Source organism: Oryctolagus cuniculus, chromosome 13, assembly GCF_964237555.1.
Source record: "Oryctolagus cuniculus chromosome 13, mOryCun1.1, whole genome shotgun sequence".
In the NCBI taxonomy this organism is placed as follows: Eukaryota; Metazoa; Chordata; class Mammalia; order Lagomorpha; family Leporidae; genus Oryctolagus; species Oryctolagus cuniculus.
This window is the reverse complement of record NC_091444.1, coordinates 52626598-52649331: the sequence shown is the minus strand read 5'-3', so window position 1 is coordinate 52649331 and position 22734 is coordinate 52626598. Positions and strand designations below refer to the sequence as shown.

The window sequence follows — 22734 nt, the reverse complement described above, 5'->3', positions numbered from 1 at the left end:
TGATGAGCGTGTGCGTGGGAAGCAAAGGCGGCAGTCCTCTGCTTATGTTTGAAAGTTTAAACAAACAATATGGCTTCTCCAAGCTGGCTGCAGGTCTGGGTATGGAGGGGGGTAGGGAAGTGGACAGAGGGGTGCCCGACCTCTGTTCATTCCTCTATAGCTTCTCTTTTTTCCCATGTGGAACTTCAAAAGCAGTTCACCAAGCTATCCCTCCCACTGCTATTTGCAGCTCTGTGAACTTGGGATTTCCCATCTCATCTGGTCCACTGGCGGGTGGCACCAACCTCCTCTATCTGAACCTCTGCCACTTCCCTTTCTTATTTGCTTCTTTGGCATGGACTTGTCCTGTCTCTGTTGCTCTCCTGGGCTTCCCGTCTAGAATTTCCCTGGCTCTATCCCTGGTGTATACCTTCTCTCCTTTTTAACTAACTATTTTGCCCCACATGACTCATATCATCCTATTGCTATACTGCCATCTTGGGACCTCTGAATCATATCTTCTTACTTGGATCTTCAATTTGTGTCAGCCTTTGTCTCATGCCTCATACTTTTGGTCAGGTAAAACTCATGTGACAGCAAATCATAAAATGCATTGATAATAGAACCATGATTGAATCTATGGAAGATGGAAGCTTCTTCTGTTTTTAGGATGCTTTCCACAAAAGGAAAATAAATGAAACTTCTTAGATTAATCTCTAAAAAAGAGAAGTTTGATGCTCAAAGACAACGCAAAAAGCCATTTCACTGAAAAGATGTAAATGCTCATTATTTTACCGATACAAATATTACCAAAAGTAGTATACACTCATGACTTTTCTTAGTAGGTTTGGAAATTATTAAGTATCAGGTATTGAAGAAGTAATAAATTTGGGGGAGGGTTTACTTAGTTATGGAACAAGTGCTATTCCCTTACTTCCCTAAGTCTGACTCCATGTTTATATCCGACATTGCCAATAAGCCACATTATTTTTTTGCACTGAGGTCAGTGGCACTATAGGATGCTGAGCCAACACCAAATGATCAGAGCTCATCCGAGAGATAACTGTTTACAAATCTGAGTTGAAACTTACTTATTTCTTTTTTCCATGCTGTTTATAGCATGTTTTTAGGTGAAATTGTTGGATCAGAATAAGTAGATTCTTTTTAGAAAGCACATTGCTAACTCTGTGGTGGCAATGAACACTTTAAGGGCCTGGGGTTTACTTAGGTATTGAAACAGGCTTTTGTCAGATACTTCTGAAGTAGTTTGCCAGGGTTTGTTTCATTTCTGGGAGATAGTGACTTCCCTTGCTCTATATAAAACAAAGATCACTTGTGGTAAGAGGTATTGTCTGTTGTAACAGAATCTTAATGTTCTAACTGAATTTTGAAACACTGTTTGGTAAAAATAGAGCAATTTGCATTTCTCCCTTAGTTTGTAAGTCATAAAGTTTCTAATGGTCTCAGGTTGACTCTCCACTTTAAGATGTGGCACCTATTAAATGCTGTGAATTGAGTGAATGTGGTTAGTAAATTGGCAAGGGAGTCCTTAAGAAACGCTCACCCATCTTCAGCCTTATTCCCATTTACCCAGAGCTGTGATTCCACTTCTTGTTTAATAGTGCTTTTGTCTATGCCTTTTTTGCTTACTCTTTGCGTTGCTGGAATTGATTTTTCCCCCTTTCATCTCCACGTCAACATGATGGATTGATGGGTCATTGTGAAATATTTCAGCATGTCAGCTGCCTTATCAGAGATATATTTCTCTGTATCATCTTTAAGGGCCTGGGGTTTACTTAGGTATTGAAACATCTAGATATATATTTATTGTCTTGATTTCTACTCTTATTGCTTAGTAGAAGCAAAGTGAGGGACTTTGAGTTGATTTTGCCTTCTGAAATATTAATTAATGAAAGAAAATTTGATTCCTCTTTCATTTTATATTCTCTTTGACTCATTTAAGATGGTAGCAAGTAACATACAAATGGACTCCCTCATTGACATAAATATTTGACAATGATGTACAGAAACAACCAGCGTATATGCTCCCTGGAGAAATGGCTCTGTCGTTAATTAGCTGGGTTTTCTATATGTCTGGATAAACCAGGAATTTTTTTTTTTATTATACCCTTGCAAAGAGAGTCTCTTTTATTGATAGCAAGGGGATCGAGAGGTTGAAGCACATCATTATAATTTAATGTTCCTCAAGCATCATTAACAACTGCTTCTGGGAGAGTTTTACCCTTGTTTTTTATCGGTAGTACAAGATTGCAGCCTAAAACAATGACACTTTCCTGCACTCAGGCTTTAAAATCTAATTGTAGATATGTAACAAACTCATAGTTCTAGAATATTTTTTGCACTGAAGTAGACCTTAGATATCCCATGGTCCAACTCCCTTCATTTTATCATTTAAAAGGAGGAAATGGTGATCCAGATAGAAATTAAATAATTTAACATCACACATCCCAGATTTGAGATCAGTGTCTTTTCAATATTCCTTCTTATATTCCATCCTTCCTACCACATTTGAAGTGTAAATATATTTGTCAAGCCAACAGAACGATTTCTAGGCAATAAGACCTGCATACCTATACTACTTTAATTTACAAAATGATTTCTTTAGTTGTCTCATTTGCCCTTTAATATATCTCCATATAATAGGAAAGGAAGGTATTAGCATTTCTATATTCAAGTGGTTAACTTGAAGTGTAGAGTGCTTAAGCTATATCCTGAAGGGCATATGACTAGTTACATTGTTTTTCAATTGTGAAATGGGTTAGGAATACTTGCCTTGTATAGATATTGTGAGAAGTAAATGAAAATAAATCAATAATGCACATAAAGGATCTGGCTCAAGTGTTCATGTTAAATGATGTGGTAAACCAATTTCTGATTGCCCCCCGCAACTTCTGCTCCCTATTGCACCTACTCTGGGTAATTTCTTCCCTGTGATTTTGGGTTGGACCTGTGGAGTTATAAGCAAGTCACTCTCATGATTAGGTTATGTTGTTTGGTAAAGATGAAGAGATTTTTCTGAAGGGAGATTACCCAAGGTGAATCTGATTTAACCATAGGACATTTATACCAGAGAGTGTGGATGCCAAAGCCAGACTCTTCCTATGTTGGCTTTGAAGAAGTAAATAGCCATTTGTGATCTGCTCTTGGAGGGGGCCACACAGCAAATACCTGAGGGCAGCTTCTGTAAGTTAAAATGAGTCCCACAGTTGACACAAAGCCAGAAAATAGGGACTGTAGTCCTACAACTGCAAGGAACTGAATTTTGCCTACAAGTGGTGAGTTTGAAAGAGGAACCCAAGTCACAGATAAGATCAGAGACCCAGCCTACAATGTGATTTCAGTTTGGCAAGACCCTGAGTGGAACACCATGCTGTGCCCAACATTCTGATCCTCAAAAACTGTGAGTTAATGCATTTGTTTTATTTTAAGCCATTGCTTGTGTTAATTTTTTAGCAGCAATAGAAAACTAACACAAACGGTAACTATCATTAGCATAAATAGTTGATGGTTATGATCATAATGAACACATGACAATGTTAATAATACATTTGAAAATAAAACGTAAGTTCTAACTCACTTTTATTTATGTTAGACTACAGATGACATTTTATGGCTAGAATCATATCACTTCTGGCTGCAAGAAAGTAGGAACTATATATCTTTTACCTGTCTCTACAACTGTAGTGATGTTGCTACTGAAGAAAAGGGAAACAGATATTAGGCAGTGAGTGCTTCTGTCAAAGGATCTTCCCTTCCTAGGGAGTTAAGAAGTTATAGTTGATCCCCACATCCAGTTAATGCTAGCTTGCCATTATCATCAAATGTGATAAGGATGACTTTGATAGTGGTGGTTGACACTGATTTGGTTAAATAAAAGGAAGAATTACAGTAACTGAGAAGTTGGTGAAAACAGAATTGCAGGTATGCAGGGGAACAAAATCTAGACTCAAGTTTTGTTCAGAAAACCTACAGAGGTCAAATCTAGGAAACCTAGTGAAGTCAACATTGGCAGGTTTCAGCAATTGTATGATGTAGAGTTTTAGATACAGAAGTGGGGGTGGATGGAAACAGCATCCCAAACTCATGGTCTGAGTCATGGTGATCCATATAGTGATGGAAATCATTGTTCTAATATACTGGCAGAAGTTTGTCTTTCTCGCTTTCAGAATCCAATGGATAATGTTGGCCTATTGGTGTTCACCCAGTACTTATTTCCAGAGGTGTAAAATGACCAATATTTAGTTTTAAGATGTTCTGAGGACTAAATGTGATAATATATATTAAGGAAAATTATTACTCAGTATATAGGAATGACTTTTGTTGTACACATTTTTCACTGCTCCCAGTTTGGCCATGTGCTCCTTGAATTAATAGATTTCTGTTTATATGTGCTTATTTTTTAATATCCTATTTGTTTAATCCAGTGTGTGTCATAAAACACAGTCTATAAACTGTTGGGTTGAATAATTTCAGGTAGTTTTAAAGAAGGCTATGAGAAGGAGAGTAAATATCTATGTTTTCAAAAAAATACATATTTGTATATGTATGTTTGTGTCTATCTGTGAATATATAAATAGGCTTCAATACATGGGATTTGTCATTCTGTCTTGCTAACTAATGATCTCATTTTTTTCCAGTACCAATTCCTAACAGTGAAATATTGTCTTGAATCATGAACATATGGTGTTTTTCCCAAAATGAAACCCAGTATAAAATAAGCAGAATCTGCTGTGAGCAAACAGTTAAGTCTAACTTAATTGTTAACATGACTGCTTATTTACTAGACACATGCTGACTACCTGCTCTGCTTTAGAGTCAGTGTTAGGCACTGGGAGAATACCCTCAAAAGATTTGAGATCCTTGAGAAATATCAGTGAAGCTGCTACAGGGATGGCCACTGGGTGCTGGAGAAACCCAGAGCCTGAAGTACGTTCATTGCACACTCAACATATGCGAGCCGCATGAAAACCCATGGGCCACATGTGAAGTATCAACAGAGAAGATAGTTTTAGGACTGGTTGCATTGTATATTACTCAATTTCTGCAACTTTATGGGCACAGAGCAGCTTTTACGTAAAGGTGACAGTCATGTCAAAAATAGACCTAGAAATGAGGACTTAGAGTCAAAGTGATATGATCTAGTACCTATTTCAGGATGTATGAAAACCTGAATCTCAGAAATGCCCCAATGTTAAATGAGATAAGATTAAAAAAAGCATTTTAATCTGCTGTGTATGGCATAACAAAGTGAGAACTTGAGTTGTTTACATTCACTTTATATCTAAACTCTCAATCTGTTTCATTAATTCCATCAGAAGAGGTGTCTAAAATTTCTAAGAAAAAAAAAATGCTGAAACTCAGATTCCCTTCAGAATGTGCCTTGGTAAAAAGCTCAACCACCCTATGTGTGTTCATCAAGACAATTCCCTAATGCACATGAAATCCAGTGCAGTCTTCAGGACTATCAGACAGTTTTATTTCTACCTCATAAAAAGATTTCAAAAACCCATGGGAGTTCTAGGAAACCAGCACACATCAATCCATATCATTCCCAATTTAGGGGCCCATGAGACACATCTCAAAACAATTAGGAATGTTAATTTTGAAGCAAACTGTCACCTGGTATATGCTTTATTACCTGTGGGTGATGGATCATTTAAAACCCTGCCTCCCTCTGAAACTTGAAATATAGGTCTATATATAGTTGTGTGTCCATGTGTATACAATAAATAGTACATGTGTGTTATATGTACATGTATATTGTACAAAATAATTCAAGACTAATGCTTGCATGCTTGAAATAGAGGTTTCAAGCTTCACTGGAGATGCCAATCAATACTTCCTCTCTTTTTCTGCTTCTGTTTGTTGAAACAAATATGAGCACCATACCAATCCAGATGCAATATATAGTGCATTCGGACATTTTCCTTTAAAATCCCTCATCAGATTTCTTGATCTCTTCTACCTCAAGTGTCAATTTTTCCTTCTCAGTTTCCCAATAAATTTTAAAATTAAAAAATCCTCAAGTATATTTCCATTTTTTTTTCCTTATGATACCTCTGACTTGACAAGCTCAGTTCCTTTAAGATGTCTGGCTGTGAGATGTTCCTGAGCAGATAGGATCTACCCCCGTCCTCCATCAGTCTTGGCGCCGCCCTGTCACAGGTTCCTCCTTACAGGGCACAATTCCCCAAGGAGCCTGGACAGGGGAGATAAGCCTGGCCCTGGAGGGTTGATTAGGACTGAGCGCCTGGAGAATAATCATGATGGAAAGAGGGTAGGGAAATGGGGGAGAGGAAGTTTATCTTGTTGTTCCCCTCCTCCCCAGTCTGACTTGTGTAAAAGAATTCTTCTAAGTAGTTCCTTCTTAGACTTGGTTTAGTTGTGTGTGTGTGTGTGTGTGTGTGTGTATAAGAAACAGAGAGACAGACAGACTGTGGACCTATTAAAACAGTTCTATTTTCCAAGTATTAAAAACATGAGGAAAGACTTCAGGAGGCTTCTCTTCCTTCCTTCTCTTTGAGGCAACATTATATCTTATCTCTCCAAGGTAGACCTCTCTCCTGTTTTAAAGTAATTTGGGCAAAGGAAATGCTAGTGTTTTCTCATTATAACTTTGGTATTTAATCATCACTGTTAGAAACATCTTCCTTAAATTACATTCAAATTCCATGGCTGTTGCTGACACATATTTCCTTTTGTTTGATCTACAAGAGTCCGCATAGTAGCTAGCTGCCTCTCTTCCCAGTACTGAAAATGATGCGCTGATAAGAAAAGTAAAGATGATTTCCTATAAATGTGATTTCTCCAAGCTTAATTCTTTCCCATTCTTTTGCCTATAATTGTACTCTTCCTGCTACAATATTATGTGTCCTGCCTTCAGAATGACACTTGGCTATTCCCATCTGGCAGCATAGACAGGCCCATGCTTTTGAGCAAGTTCCTGTGGCTAAGTGACACAGTGTACCCTTGGGTGTGCTTTCCTAACCTCATTCCTAGTCCTCTTTTTTATTATTATTATTAATTTTTTTGACAGGCAGATTTAGACAGTGAGAGAGAGAGAGAGAGACAGAGAGAAAGGTCTCCCTTTCTGTTGGTTCACCCCCCAAATGGTCGCTATGGCCAGCTCGCTGCGCCAATCCAAAGCCAGAAGCCAGGTGCTTCCTCCTGGTCTCCCATGCGGGTGCAGGACCCAAGCACCTGGGCCATCCTCCACTGCACTCCCGGACCACAGCAGAGAGCTGGACTGGAAGAGGAGCCACCAGGACCAGTACCCGGCACCCCAACCGGGACTAGAACCCGGGGTGCCGGTGCCGCAGGTGGAGGATTAGCCAGCCTGGTGAGCCACGGCGCTGGCCTCCTAGTCCTCTTTTACAACCTGGCTCCATTTTAATTTGGTCCCCATGAAGTTGCCCCTGAGATTTTTCTAGATGGAAGTCAAATCCATTCTTCTCTGAGCCCTCACTCAGCCATGTGTTAGAACAAGCATCAAAACAGGCAAGTACCTGAATAGATGTGCAAACACTGTTGGCTAGAGGGAAGAATAAATGAAGAAAACAGTCCAGCCTGTGAAGCTGGGGAGTTTGAAGTTACAACAATTATTTAAAATATGCTTGTTACATGTAAAATGGTGAGATATCTACCTGTTTTTCAGAGTTAACTGTTTAATGCAGTGGGGATACATGGAACTTTGATCTTGGGAATCTGAAACCTGGGACTGGTCTTGCCAGCTTGGCCAAGTCTTCTGTTGTTTCAGTCTTCTTGCTTGATCAGTAACTTGAGGGGTTGAGACTAGCTCAACTATGAAATTTCTTACAGTGCTAAAATAACTTCTCTTGATGATGACATGTTTTTGAAAATGTTGGCATGCAACACAACTCATGTTGATATCCAAATAATCTTAACTTGATTTCTTGATACATTAAACTCCTATTTGATATCTGTATGTATGTGTGTACATATCCACATCTGTTAAAACAGTTAACAAAGTTAAGAACATGGAGCATGTGGGTGTTTTCAAGAGAGCCTATGAAAATCCTGGCATTTTGCCTTTTGACCATTTGTCCAAACTCAGGAAAAACTCAGATTCTTTCTCAGAAAAGTTGCAGGGAGATTTGAGGTTAGTCTGGAACACATAGAAACCAACACCTGAAATATTGACTCCTTCACACCATCCTTTTTCTTGGAAGAAGTATGCCATTCCAGCATTAACTTGCTTTTATGTTTTTTTTTAACATTTTATTAAAATACAGTATAAATATCAAGAAATACACTTAAGTGTGCAGCTCATTGAGATTTTTATTGTCATCTGATCACCCTCATAACCAACATAATTTGCTTTTATATTGTTGAAGCAGGTATCTATTCCTTCTGTCCCACTGCCATTGATGCCTGCCTTCCCATTTATCCTAAAGTTATTGGTTATGCTGAAAATAAATCACATGTGTGGAAGAATGAATAGACTTTTACTGATATGGGTACAAACCGTGAGTGTTACAGCTTAAAATAATCAGTGAGGTTAAGGATGTTGGAGTGGACAAGAGTTTTGTTTGTTTTTTGTCTTTTTCAAAAAATCCCAAAGCACAGGAAACAAAAGCAAAAATAAGTAGACAAGTGGGATTTCATCAAACTAAAGAGCTCCTGCACCACAAAAGAAAGAATCAATAGAACAAAGAGACAACCTACAGAATGGGAGAAAATATTTGCAAGTTAAACATCTGACAATGGGTTAATAACCAGAATATATAAGGATCTCAAACAACTGAAAAACAAAATAGTAGTAATAGTAAAAATGGACAGTAGATCTAAACAGATATTTCTCCAAGAAAGACATACAAATGACCATTGTGTACATTAAAAAATGTTCAACATTGGCCAGCGATGTGGCTCACTTGGCTGATCCTCCACCAGCGGCGCCAGCACCCTGGTATCTAATCCTCGTCTGGGCGCCAGATTCTGTCCCGGTTGTTCCTCTTCCAGTCCAGCTCTCTGCTGTGGCCCGGGAGGGCAGTGGAGTATGGCCCAAGTGCTTGGGCCCTGCACCCGCATGGGAGACCAGGAGAAGCACCTGGCTCCTGGCTTCAGATTGGTGCAGCGCGCCAGCCATGGTGGCCATTTGGGGGGTGAGCCAATGGAAAGGAAGACCTTTTTCTCTGTCTCTCTCTCTCTCTCACTGTCTAACTCTGCCTGTCCAAAAAAAAAAAAAAAAAAAATGCTCAACATCACTTATCATCGGGGGATACAAATCAAGACCACAGTGTCATTTCACTCCAGTTAGATTGTCTATTATAAAAAAGACAAATATAACAAGTGTTGTATGGGATGTGGAGAAAAGAGAACTCTTTTTTTTTTTTTTTTTTTTTGACAGGCAGAGTGGACAGTGAGAGAATCAGAGAGAAAGGTCTTCCTTTGCCGTTGGTTCACCCTCCAATGGCCGCCATGGCCAGCTCACTGCGCTGATCCGATGGCAGGAGCCAGGTACTTATCCTGGTCTCCCATGGGGTGCAGGGCCCAAGCACTTGGGCCATCCTCCACTGCACTCCCGGGCCACAGCAGAGAGCTGGCCTGGAAGAGGGGCAACCGGGACAGAATCCGGCGCCCCGACCGGGACTAGAACCCGGTGTGCCGGCGCCGCAAGGTGGAGGATTAGCCTACTGAGCCGCGGCGCCAGCCTGAAAAGAGAACTCTTGAACACTGTTGATGGGAATGCAAATTAATCCAGCCATTGTGGAAAACAGTCTGGAGGTGTCTCAAAAAACTAAAAATAGAACTGCTATATGATCCAGCAGTCCTACTATTGTATATATATCCAAAGGAAATGAAATTGGTTTGTCAAAGAGACATCTGTACTCCTACATTCATTGCAGCACCATTTACAATAGTCAAGAAATGGAAACAACCTAAATGTCCAGACACTGATGAATGAATATTGAAATTCTGTATATTAAGATAATCGAAAATGAATCTTGATGTGAATGGAAGGGGAGAGGGAGTGGGAAAGGGGAGGGTAGTGGGTGGGAGGGACGGTATGGGGGGGAAGCCATTGTAATCCATTATTCGTACTTTGGAAACTTATATTCATTAAATAAATAAAAAAAAAAAAAGAAATAGCCAAAAAAAAAAAAAAAGGTGGCACAATGCACAATAGAATACTATTCAGCCATAAAAAGATGAAATTTTATTTGCAATAATATGAATGGAACTGGATGGAGGCCATTATCTTAAGTGAAATAAATCAAGCACAGAAAAACAAGTACTCTAAATTAGCTCAATCACATGTGGAATCTGAAAAAGTTACTCTCCTGAAGTTAAAAATATAATGATGGTCGCAGAGATGGAAGAGAGTAAGGGAGAAGGAGGAAGGAATGGAGAAAGATTAGGACATAGATAATAATGTACTGTACATTTCTCTTTAAAAAAAAAAAAACAGAAGAAAGGGTGTTTGAATGATTTCACCATCAAGAAAAATTAAAAATTTGAGAGAATAGATTTTTTTTAATATTTATTTTATTTATTTGAAAGAGTTACAGAGAGAGGTAGAGACAGAGAAAAGTCTTCCATCCACTGGTTCACTCCCCAGATGGCCACAACGGCTGGAGCTGTGGTGATCTGAAGACAGGAGCCAGGAGTTTCCTCCGGGTCTTCCCCATGGATGCAGGGACCCAAGGACTTGGGTCATCTCCTACTGCTTTCCCAGGCTATAGCAGAGAGCTGGATGGGAAGTGGAGCTGCCAGGACTAGAACCGGTGCCCATATGGGATGCTGGTGCTTCAGGCCAGGGTGTTAGCCTGCTGTACCACAGAGCCGACCTGTATGTTTATTTTGACTGGACATTGCATAATGTATACATATATTCAAACATTATATGGTACCCCATAGGAACGTGCAATTTTTGTGTGCCAGGTAAATTTTTTTAAATAATACTTTTAAAAATCATAAGGATCTCTCAGTTCAGACTGTCCAGCTTGGGATAGTAATAACACATTTTGGCAAGGTCAAATTTTCATTTTATACAAGAAGGAACCCACAAAAATCATTATTCTTCCCTTTGTCTCCTAGAGAAATACCACACTTAATGGCGATTCTAATTTTTTCAGGAAATGTGATTTTTCTGCAGTCCTCACTCCTCTTAGGTAATTTAGTAAAGAATATATAGTGATAGCAAGTTATGTGTGGAGTGTCTTATACTAACTATTGTACCAATTTTTTACACATAGTAACCCGTCTGTTTACAGAGTGAACACCATTAAATTTGTTAAGGTAAGGAAACTGAGGCTTGATAACTTTCCCAATATCTTAGTACACGCCACCAGGAGAGTCTGGATTGATGTCAGCAGTCCTATGCTGGAGCTCACACTTCTAACCACTGTCCTGCATTGTGAAAGTCCAACCTACTCCATACTTGTAGATACTTAAAGAAAATCATGCCTGACATTCTCCATCTTAGGTCTACTTATACAGTATGGATGTAACAGTTGCTCAAACCCTGGACATTGGTTCTATCCATATTTATTAAATTCCTTTCATGACCTGGGTTCTGCACAAGGTGTTAAGAATACAGTGGGGTAAGACAGATGAGTACCTGCTGTTAATGGTCTCAACTCAATGGAAGGTTCAGATATTAATCAAGTAGTCACATTATGCAATCAGGCTGAGATAAACACTGGGAAGCAGAGGGAAGGCGACAATATTGCTCATCTCTAGCATCATTGTTTCTGATTTGATATTTTTTCCTCTCACAGCCTTTTCCATCAGTGGATATTTTAGTCATTTCCATTTTAGTAGGAGGGGTCCCTTGGTACCAGTGAGGTGTGGCTGTCCTTTGGCATTTGTGTTCAAGAGGTATAATTAAATAGAGGAGTAGAGTAAATGAGAGCAGAATTAGGTAAAGGGTATTGGATGAATAAAAGTAGATAAACTTAATTATCTAAATATATTTAGAGTCTGGACTTAATTTATTGTCTTCAAAGACCATCCATCATGGGTACCCTTTCTTTTCCAATTAATGAAAAACTGACATGATGTGCTACTCTGCAGGGTACAATGCTGTTTCAGATCTCCTAAGTCATTGCAGAAAAACTTTCAGGAAAGTGTCACCCTCAGCTTTTTACAGAGGAGCCACTTAGAAGCTAGGAAACTTCTTATAGCACTGCCCATCCCAGCCAGTGGGAAGCCTGTGGTCAGCTTCTGCCCACACTCCTTCCCTTGGTCTTGTCTTTATTTTGTGCAAAGAGAATGATTTCCTTGGTCATAATTACTAAGTCCTCACAGTGGTTGCTTTCAGTGTTCGTATTATTATGGGCTGTAAGAGAAAGAGTATGTCTTTACAAAATTGTGAATTAAATACACAGCATTGGCAAGTGCACAGAAATTCATGGAAGGAAATCAAAGATCTTCCTCTTTTGCAGTTTTTTTTTAATTTATTTTCACAATAGCCAAGTATGAAGTGAAAGAGAAGTGCTAGGAGGGTGGACAAAGCAGGATATGGAGTATGGGAGTATGGCTGAGGACAGTTACCATGCATCTACAGGGATCCTTTAGGTAGTCTCATGTGGTCTTTCCAGAAGCCATGGAAGAGAAGGCCACATGCTCCTGCATTTCTTTTGTTTGGGGCTCCCAGTAACATCCCTCACCTTGCTTGAACTTTTGCTTCCTACTCTGTGGCCTGGCACCTAGTACCTTATTGTCACCCCACCTGTCACACCTGCTGGCAATGGCTCCTGAGTTCTTACTTTCCATAGGCCCTGTGTTGTGCTCACAGTTGTGCTTCTGGGTGCATAGCATGTGGTATTGGTGAATAAACATCTGATGACTAAACTCCAAGGAGAGACTGAACTCTCAAGTTTCAGAATAACTTTGCTGTTATCAGGAGTGCCGTTAGCAGGAAAAATGAGAGGCACAAAGTCAACGGATCTCCTTGTCTCTGGTAATGTTCATTTCTGTGGCATTTCACAGCCTGATCCACACTGTTATAAGCTAGGTAATTTCTTTGCTACATTTTCCTGCTGAAAATTCTTGTCTACACAGGTCATTATGAAAATGGAGACTTTGCAGTCATTCTCTCAAGGATACATCCATGTGCTAACATTTGTGCCAGGTACAGAGGAAAGAAACATGCAAGGTTGCCCTTTGTCACTGAGCCCACTTTTGAACAGGGAAATCAGACAAGTAAACATCAGGGCTCAATGAGAGTTGAGGATGCATACCCAGGATGTGGGCCTCGACAGCCCAGTGGCATCACAAGGCTGCCCAAACATGATGAGGCAAGTTTTGTCTCAAGGGTGATTGTTTCAGTAGGGTACATCAGGATCTCCTTTCTGGCCAGGATAAAGTAACCAGCCAGTGGCTTTGGAGTTAGAGCCAACAAGTCCTATAAGAGGTTGTTATTGCACTGAACATAATAAAAGGCTCTATTTATCCAACTGATTCAGTGAAAGCATACTGATGAGCTACTATGTCCTTGTGACTTAGCAAATATGTATACATAACTCTTGAAGTTAAGGGCCCTCAGAAAAGGGGCAGTGCCCAACCTTGTCCATACAAATGAATGAAATGTCTTAAATGCTACCCTAGCAGTGTTTAAAGACGATTTTGATGCACAAATGAGAAGAGTTCCAATCTGCCTGGGAAGTCAGGGATGGCAGCACTAGGTGGGTGGGGCTTCTATGCGGGGTACACAGAGCACAGAAGCATGTGTAGGAGCTCACCAGGTAGAGGGAAGTGCAATGGGAGAGAGCTTTCTATGCAGGCAGTACCGTTTGTGCAGAGGCAGAAGAGCAGGAAGCATCTTACCATTTAAAATTTTTTAAAGTTAGTTTATTTTCATTTATTTGAAAGGCAGAGAAACAGAGATCTCCCATCTTGTGGTTCACTCTCCAAGTGCCTAAAACAGTGAATCCTGGGCCAGGCTAAAGCAAAGAGCCAGAAATTTAATCCAGGTCTCACACTTGGGGGTCAGGGACCCAAGGACTTGAGCTATCACCTGCTGCCTCCCAGGGTGCATATCAGCAGGAAGCTGGATCAGAAGCAGAGGAACCAGGACTGGGTCTCAAGTGTCTTTACCACTGTGCCAGATGCCCATCCCAGCAACTTGTCTTCACTGTTTCTGTGCTGTGAACATCCTGATACAAGGAATGAGGCTGAATGCTTGGCTATCGGAGCTGTCTATGGAGTCATTGTCTTCAGTAGACCACCAGGAGCTATTGAAAAGGACAGAATGAAGGGCAATGACGTGATCCAATTGGCCTTGTCAGGAAGGAGGACCATTCTATCACCATGTGGCAGACAGACTGTGGGGTTCATGGAGTAGAAGAGAATGTGGAGACCTGAGTGTGAGACTCCCACCCTGAAGCATTATCAGTAGCCCTGGAACAAATGGTGGGGGCATTTCCCAGGTAGGATGCAATGGAAGGAAGGAATAGCATGGAAGGAAGCATCAGAAAAGTGTTGGAAAGATGTATCAATGACATATGAGGATTAGCTGACTGGAGATCTTGGGGATAAAACAGCTCTGAGGACAACCAGGTTCCTGACAGGGAGCACTGGGTGCCAGTCACTATATGGGGGCTGCATTGACCCGTCCCTGTCAAAACTTCAAACAGTGACCTAGAGTACTAAGGAGTACCTCTTGGTGACCCTTGAACAGGTGTGATTTTCCCCTGTGAGAGTAGTTAGCTAACTGAGTGCTCGGAGATGTTAAGCGATTTAGACAAGGCCATACGGTTCACAGCAGAAGTAGGATCCAAATCCAGGTCTGCCAAGCTTGAAGGCCATGCTCCAACCACATGGTCTTGAGTGGCTGGCAGATGGAGAAGTGAAATGTGCATTTTAGAGCCTCAAGAGGCTGGACTGGCACTGAATAAAATACGAAGAAGAGTGCACGCTTTAGACTGCATTTGTGTACCCTCCCAAAGCCTCATATTGAAATTTTAACCTCCAGTTGATGGTCATAGGAAGTAAGGCCTTTGGGAAATGATTAGGTAATAAGGATAAAGCCTTGTTCAATGGAATTAATCCCCTTATAAGAGTTGCCTCAGAGAGCTCCCTGTTTCTACTGTGTGAAGACACTGTGAGAAGGCACCATTTATGAACCAGGAGGTGAGCACTCATAGACACTGAATCTGCCAGTGCCTGGAACTTGGACTTTTCAGCCTCCAGAACTGTGAGGAATGGATTCTTATTGTTTATAAGCCACTCAGTCTATGATATTTTGCTTTATCAGCCCAAACAGACTAAGGCAGTGTAGTAGCTTGCATGGATAACTGGGTAAGGGGAAGGCCTTCTTGTTTTTAAAAGATATTAGCAACAGGAGCATTTTTAGGGGCAGAACCAATGAAAAGAGAGAATGTCTTTCCTCCATACTGGGGGTGAGAAAGGGACATCCCATTGGGCTGATCTCAACAAGGCTAATGGGCACCTCTTCCTGGAACACAGGAAGGGGGGATGTTTAAGAAACTGCAAAGGGAGAAGAGATCAATGCAAAATGCTTTTATCACTGGACTGGAACGCTAGCAAAACTGGTGGGAAAGAGATCCACATAGAATCAGAAGAATGAACCCAGCCGTGGTGCCTGAGGATGCTGGAGAAATCACGTTGCCAGACACTGAGGAAGCTGACCTGAGAGCTCTGGAGGAGGTCCCCTAGCCAGGACAGCTGCCTGGAGACATGTAGAGGCAGTCTATCCTGCTTCCTGCCCCTGCTTCTCGGGGGCTCCACAGCCTCTTGGAGGGTCAGCTCCCAGCTGTTGCTCTCAAGCTCCTAGACCTACCCAATGGGACAAATGGAAGAAATATATTGCATTTTTTAGAAAAGCTCAGCCTATAAAAATAAAATCACATTTTCTACCCTATGTAGCATTTGCTTTTCCAGAGCATCTTAGCAGTTGGGAATATAATATTAACACACTTGACTCATTCCTTTGTAGATCTGATTTTAAGCACAATTAAGAATGGATCCTCCTCAAAGAAACAAATCTGGAGATAATATTTAAGTCCTTGACTAAATTCAGCTTTGGGAAGCCATCAACAGCACTTCTATTGCTAATGATTGACAGGGCTAAATATATGCCTATATTCTTCTACATAGATAAAAGCCACATTTGTGTTGGCAGGAATAGCATGTGTGTGTGTCACTAGAGTGGGAGTCCCAAGCCACCACGAGGCTCAGGGTGATGATATGTGTTTACCAAGTTTTGCTTTGCCACACCAAGTACAATGTGTTGATGGATGACATCTGTGCTTCTATCATATTTACCCTAAAGTATGTTGCTGTTTTCATTTCAAATCATCTTTCTCTTACTTCAAAGGACTGTCTCTAATCTTTACCCAGTGTTATTTTTGTCTACTGGTCTATTTTGTTTCTTATACTATTCTTAAACTCCATATACCTTTTAAAGCATTAATTATTGATAAACTCTAAGAAATATGGTTCTTAGTTGTTAAGTATTATATTGAATTCAGAAAAAGTGATATATGCTTATTGTCACATTTTATGAAGATCTGAAGCTTAATTTCAAGAAAGATTAAGTAAGCATATTCTCATAAATATAAAAAAAAATATGTACAGTTTGAAATCCTCCCTCCTGCCTCAGAATAGCTGTGTATAAGAGGGTAGGTGAATTTTCTGTGTGTTTATCATAATCTTGTTTGCCTATTGTCAGACCACAGGAACACTGTGTCCATCAAGCTGAAACTTGGGGATGTCCCAAAGCATGGCCGTTCTCTCCCCAGCATCAGTGACCATCTGGTGTCTTTTCCTTAGGAACCCTGGAGTACACAACATATCCCAGCACTGTTTTCAGCCTTCTGTGGCCTCTTGGTGGCACTTTCCTATCATCTGAGCCGGCAGAGCAGTGACCCATCTGTGCTCCTGTGAGTAACCCAAGCTAGGCTTCTTCATGTCTGTGGTCATGGTGATGAAGTTCCTGTAGCCTTGTTCACTCACTCACTGAGATGGTGCGATAGTTGGCTGTTCAGTGCTCTGTGACTACCTGGTCACTCAGAGGGTGAGGGTAGGACAAATGCAAGATTCCCAGAGCTAATGAAAATCAAGAATGAACTTCTAGCAAGCACTTCCTTTGCTTTTATGCTTTTGGAGTAAAATGCACAATGACAGAATAGACAGCTGACGGCATCCAAGCCTTTGGTGATGTTCGTCTGGGTGAATTGTCTGAGAAGCACAGACTCAACAAGGGCCCTTGCTGGCTGTATTAGGCAGCACTACTGTCATCACCCTAGGTAGTTTCTCTGTGGAGATCTTACTAGCTACTCTGAAATGATAGGTTTTTATTGTGTTGGGTTTTTTTAATAAGATTTTTTATTTATTTATTTGAGAGGTAAAGTTACAGACAGTGAGAGGGAGAGACAGAGAAAAAGGTCTTCCTTCTGCTGGTTCACTCCCCTAATGTCTGCAATGGCTGGAGCTGTGCCCATCCGGAGCCAGGAGCCAGGAGCTTCCTCCAGGTCTCCCACACAGGCGCAGTGGCCCAAGCACTTGAGCCATCTTCTGTTGCTTTCCCAGGCCATAGCAGAGAGCTGTATGAGAAGAGGAGCAACCGGAGCTAAAATCAACACCCATATGGGATGCCGGCACCACAGAAGGAGGTTTTTTAAAATTTTATTTATTTATTTATTTATTTTTAAATTTATTTGAAAGTCAGAGTTACACAAAGAGAGAAGGAGAAGCAGAGAGAGAGAGAGAGATGTCTTCCATCCACTGGTTCACTCCCCAGTTGGCTGCAACAGCTAGAGCTGCACCAGTCCGAAACCAGGAGCCAGGAGATTTTTCCAGGTCTCCCATGTGGGTGCAAGGACCCAAGGACTTGGGCCATCTTCTACTGCTTTCCCAGGCCATAGCAAAAAGCTGGATCAGAAGTAGAGCAGCCAGGACTAGAACCGGTGCCCATATGGGATGCCATTACTGCAGGCTGCAGCTTTACTCAGTACGCCACAGCGCTGACCCCACAGGCCAAGTATTAACCCACTGCACCAAAGCGCCAGCCTGTGTTTTGTTGCTTTTTGTTCCTCATATGATCAGTGCTTTCTGGATTTAAAGTGAAGTTTGTGTCAAAGTTTTACAATGTGTTTAATATAATGGTTGGTCACCTGTACCTGGAAGTATAAGTTCTAGTCTTCCCTTTTATCATTTCGTAAGTCTTTGGTAAATACATACTTCGGAACTGGAAAACATTTATGTGATGCTAAGGTGAATTTCAGAATCTGAAGTTAGCATCTCATGTAATTTGTCCAAATTTACAAAATATTTTGACTTAAGATAATCTTTCCTGTTTGGGGCCCAGAGATACCACCATAATTTTAGCCTGTTAGGTGTAGCAAGGGGAAAGGGCATGGGAAAATAGGGAAAAGAAAAAAGTTAAACATGGTTTGCACAATTTTGAGCTTTGCATGTGTTCCCAGAATGTTGACTTTTGCTGCTGGCTGTTCTCTGTGAGGATGGAGCCCTAGAGTGGTAGGGGCAGAATTGGAGGCCCCCCTGCTGTTGACAGTCATGACAGACAGGTGGGAGGGCATGGGGTGCCCTATCACCCAGGAACTTAACGCTTTCATGAGGATGACATTTGATAACCAAACATTATCTTTGTGATCTCTTGACTTTGCACCTCTCTTATGAATTTTTTAGTGGAGAAGGCACTTGCTTTTGCTGTTTGTGGGTGTGAGATTCTAAGGTAGAATTATTAACCTCAAGCACAGTCCTAGGTACATGTTTTTTAAAAAGTAAAACCTGTGTACTTTCCATTTTCAGGTCCTTTATTCAATGCGGATTGTTTCCTAAATTTTTACATCAAAATCTGGAAGAGTCAGCTGCAGACCCTCTCCCCAAGAAGATGAAAGATTCCGTGGTGAGACATCTGCATTGTGTAGTGCAGTAGGGGAGGGCCTGGCTTGTCAACACAGTGGGAGCACTCAATGGGGCTCTAGCTAAGCAGATGTGAGAAGGGCGAGTGCAGGAAGAGGTGGCTCCACCTTTGCCTATCCCTGGTATACTGGGCCATTGAGCTGTGTGCCAGATGCAGAACTGTTGAGCATCCTGAAGGCAGAGGCTGTGCACAGGTGCCACAGATGCGCAGTCGATCCTCAGTGGACAACAGCTTGCCTGGACATTTGAGTGAGCTGCCTTCAAGTCACTTTTCCCGTTGTTGGCAGCAAGCAGCAGGCAGACTCTGCACATATAAAAGCTCGTCAAAGAGACCTTTCAGCCAGCCTGCATTCCTCATGTGCCTTATGCACAGCTCTCCTGCTGCTCTTCTTGCCTCAGCCTCATGTTCAGCTCAGAGCACCCTTGCCTGTGTCGTTTGATTCAAGGCTGACATCTACACAACTCTTGTTAGGGAGCCCTGAGATTCTGGCTGGGGCAGCACAGAAGGAAGTAAACATGCTAGTTAGAAAATATGAGGGGAAAATGAAGAAGAGAATCCTAAGGCTGTAAAGTGTAAAGTAATGATACTATTTCCTTGTTAACTGAGAAAATGACTCCCAGTGGTTTCAAACATTCACAGAGCAGATGTGACCTTCTTGGGTTAGATGCCCATTAATATTTTGAAAAGCAATGCTCAGTAGTTGTGTCAACTCTCATGTATTTACATATTGAGTTTAGGTAAGCCTGAATTTTTTTTAAAGATTTATTTATTTATTTGAAGGACAGAGTTACAGAGAGGCAGAGGCAGAATGAAATCTATCTTCCATCTGCTGGTTCACTCCTCAAATAACCACAGTAGCCAGAGCTGGGCTAATCTGAGACCAGGAGCCAGAAGCTTCTTCTGGGTCTCCCACATGGGTGCAGGAACCCATGCACTTGGGTTCTTCTACTGCTTTCCCAGGCCATAGCATAGATCTGAATCAGACGTGGAGCAGCTGGAACTTGACCCGGTGCCCATATGGGATGCTGGCACCACAGGCAGCAGCTTTACCTGCTATGCCACAGCGCTGGCCCCAAGCTTGACTTCTTCAACTCAGACTGTCCTTGTGTGTTTTAGGAACGGTTGTTAAAAGGAAAAGTGGTCAATAATCTGTTGGTTACAATTAACTCCAGCCAGGAACCGTGTCTCATTTGTCTTGGTATCCACAGAGCCAGTGCCTGGTACAGAATAGGTGCTCAGGACACTCTATTCATGGATTAAATTGAAGCTTTTGTTTGTTTCAAAAAGATGTACGGAGGCCAGGCATTGTGGCACAGCAGGATAGGCTGCCACTTGCAATTCCGGGACCCCAAGTTGGAGTGCTGGTCGGGGTCCCATCTGCTCCATTTCCAATCTAGTTTTCTGCTAATGCACCCGGGAAGCCAACAGATGATGTCCCAAGTGCTTAGGCCCCTGACGCCATGTGGCAGACCTGGATGGATTTCCTGCCTCTTGACTTCAGCCAGGCTCAGTCTTGGCTGTGGCCTGGCTCGGTTCTAACTATTGTAGTTATTTGGGGAAGTGAAACAGTGGATGGAGGCTCTCTTTCTTCCTCCCCCTCTCCTTCTCTCTCCCTCTCTCCTTCCTTCTCCATCTCTCTCTTTCTCACCTGCGTGTGCACCCACACTTTGTCTCCTCTTTGCCACTTTGTCTTTGAAGTAAATACAGAAAGAAAATGTGCAAAACTCATAGTCTACATGATAATATTTAAAAATATTCACCCTGAGCCCTGTGTGGCTTTGAGTGTGTCACAATTCAAGATAAGATGTTGAAGCGTGTTTGTCACCAGAAGGGAATTGAAGGACAAGCCACTGAATGAATATGAGTAAAGGTGTGGATCATGAATTTTTAAAGTAGAGACACATTTAGAAGCAGGGTCTGAGGTGAGGCTGCTGAGGCTGACGAGATGGCAGCTAAAATGGGAAAGAGGCATCTGACATCCAAACAGAGCTTCCAGAGCCTGACCTCTAATATTTCTACAGGAGACTTGCAGGGAGAAGGTCGAACTAATCTTCACAGGTCAGCTACGGTAAAGGCCATAGGTCGGTTGGAGGTGTACCCAAAAATCTCCCTGTGGAGATGTGAAAAAAAAAAAGATGCCCCTACATCTTTGTTGATTTCGTAACTAATGAATTTGCTTCTCTCCTTTCTGAGTTATTGCAGTAAAAATAATGTATAAGTTACAAAGAAACATGACAAGGAGTTTGCCTGATAGATGCTGATAGCATTTCCTGAGTATAATTAGATGTGATGAGCTCGGTGTTGCCTTACTTGGTTTTCATATCCTTTGAAATGCTTTGTACAATGTAGAACACATGACTTGTTAGGTGATTTAATATGATGTTTGTGTTCATTTCTTGGCAAAGTCTCTGATCTAATTATAGTATTTTAATGGGAGTATCAGGTTCAGCTTTTACAGTTTGATGTGAAATATCTCCTGTGCTCTAATGTAAGTATAAAATTTCCCTCTACAATGTCTCAGATTTTATTTCTCTGTGGATCTCCCTCTTATTTTCTCTGTCTCCCAATCTCTTTGGGTAAATATTCATTTGTATGGGAAATGGCCTAGTGAGCCACATTAGATTGCAGTCTTCTAGGCCTCTTCCACTCCTATTCTGATTCACTTAACCTGTAAAGGGGTCGTAGGATCTGCATTTTAAAAACTATTTGGGAAGAAGAGAGACAGCCATACAGACAGACACACACACACACACACACACACAAGACTCCCATCTGCTGGTTCACTCTGCAGATTCCCTCAACAGCGGGACTGGGCTGGCCAAAGTAGGAACCAGAATCTCAACCCAGTTCCACAAGTGGATATCAGGAACCCAGTTATGTGAGCCATCTCTGCTTCCTATCAGGGTCTATATTAGCAGAAAACTGGAGTTAGGGGCCAGAGATGGATATCAAAGCCATGCACTCCGATGTGGGATGCAGGCATCTCAACTTCTGGGCTGAATACATTTTAACCAGAATGTCCAAGGAATACTGTGCAGGTGACCCACAGAGTGTGCTTCAGCAAACACTGATCTAGGCACAGGGATATAATGGTGGGTTTATAGATTTCCATGAAAGTAAGGTAAGTTATGCACATGAAGCTAATTACAGAAACTCAGTAATGAGTTAAGATAGAAACTTTCCATATGAGGCTTGCCAGATTAATCTTTTTCCCGTGCCTTATTCACAGGCCTTTCAGTTTTTACCCTCACTCATTTTATTATTTTCAACACTCTTGATCATGTTTACATTTGCTACTTTCATTATATCCATCTTTCTCAGTTCCCAGAGACCAAAAACATTATTTTTCTTTAAACCATTGATTGTGACATCTAGATTTTTTCTTTTGGTTCCAGGCTTTTTGTTTTTTCTTAAGATTTATTTATTTATTTGAAAGTCAGAGTTACACAGAGAGAAGAGAGGCAGAGAGAAAGAGAGAGAGAGAGGGCTTCCATCCGCTGTCTTACTCCCCAGATGGCCACAACGGCCAGAGCTGTGCTGATCCGAAGCCAGGAGCCAGGAGCTTCTTCTGGGACTCCCATGTGGGTGCAGGGGCCTGAGGACCTGGGCCGTCTTCTACTGCTTTCCCAGGTCATAGCAGAGAGCTGGATGGGAAGTGGAGCAGCCAGTCTCTATATGGGATGCTGGTGCCTCAGGCCAGGGCATTAACCTGCTGCACCACAGCACCAGGCGCAGTTGCAGGCTTTCTAAACCCTCTGGACATGATGTGCTGGGCCAGGGCTTCTAAAGCTTTCCTTTAGGGTAGGAACATGAAGTGCTACATAAAATGCCACAGTGCATTTAATCTATTCAGTAAAACC

The 22734-nt window shown here is 41.6% G+C and overlaps 1 protein-coding gene across 4 annotated transcripts in view; it reads left to right on the top strand.

Moving 5' to 3' along the window:
• PCNX2 (pecanex 2) overlaps positions 1–22734 on the top strand; it is a 324094-nt gene that overhangs the window by 120833 nt on the left and 180527 nt on the right. For all 4 annotated transcript variants that reach the window (XM_008268254.3, XM_051821460.2, XM_051821462.2 and 1 more), the window contains exons 16-17: positions 16759–16868; positions 18760–18856. In XM_008268254.3, the coding sequence (XP_008266476.2) occupies positions 16759–16868; positions 18760–18856 (207 nt within the window). The remainder of the gene's footprint in view (positions 1–16758; positions 16869–18759; positions 18857–22734) is intronic.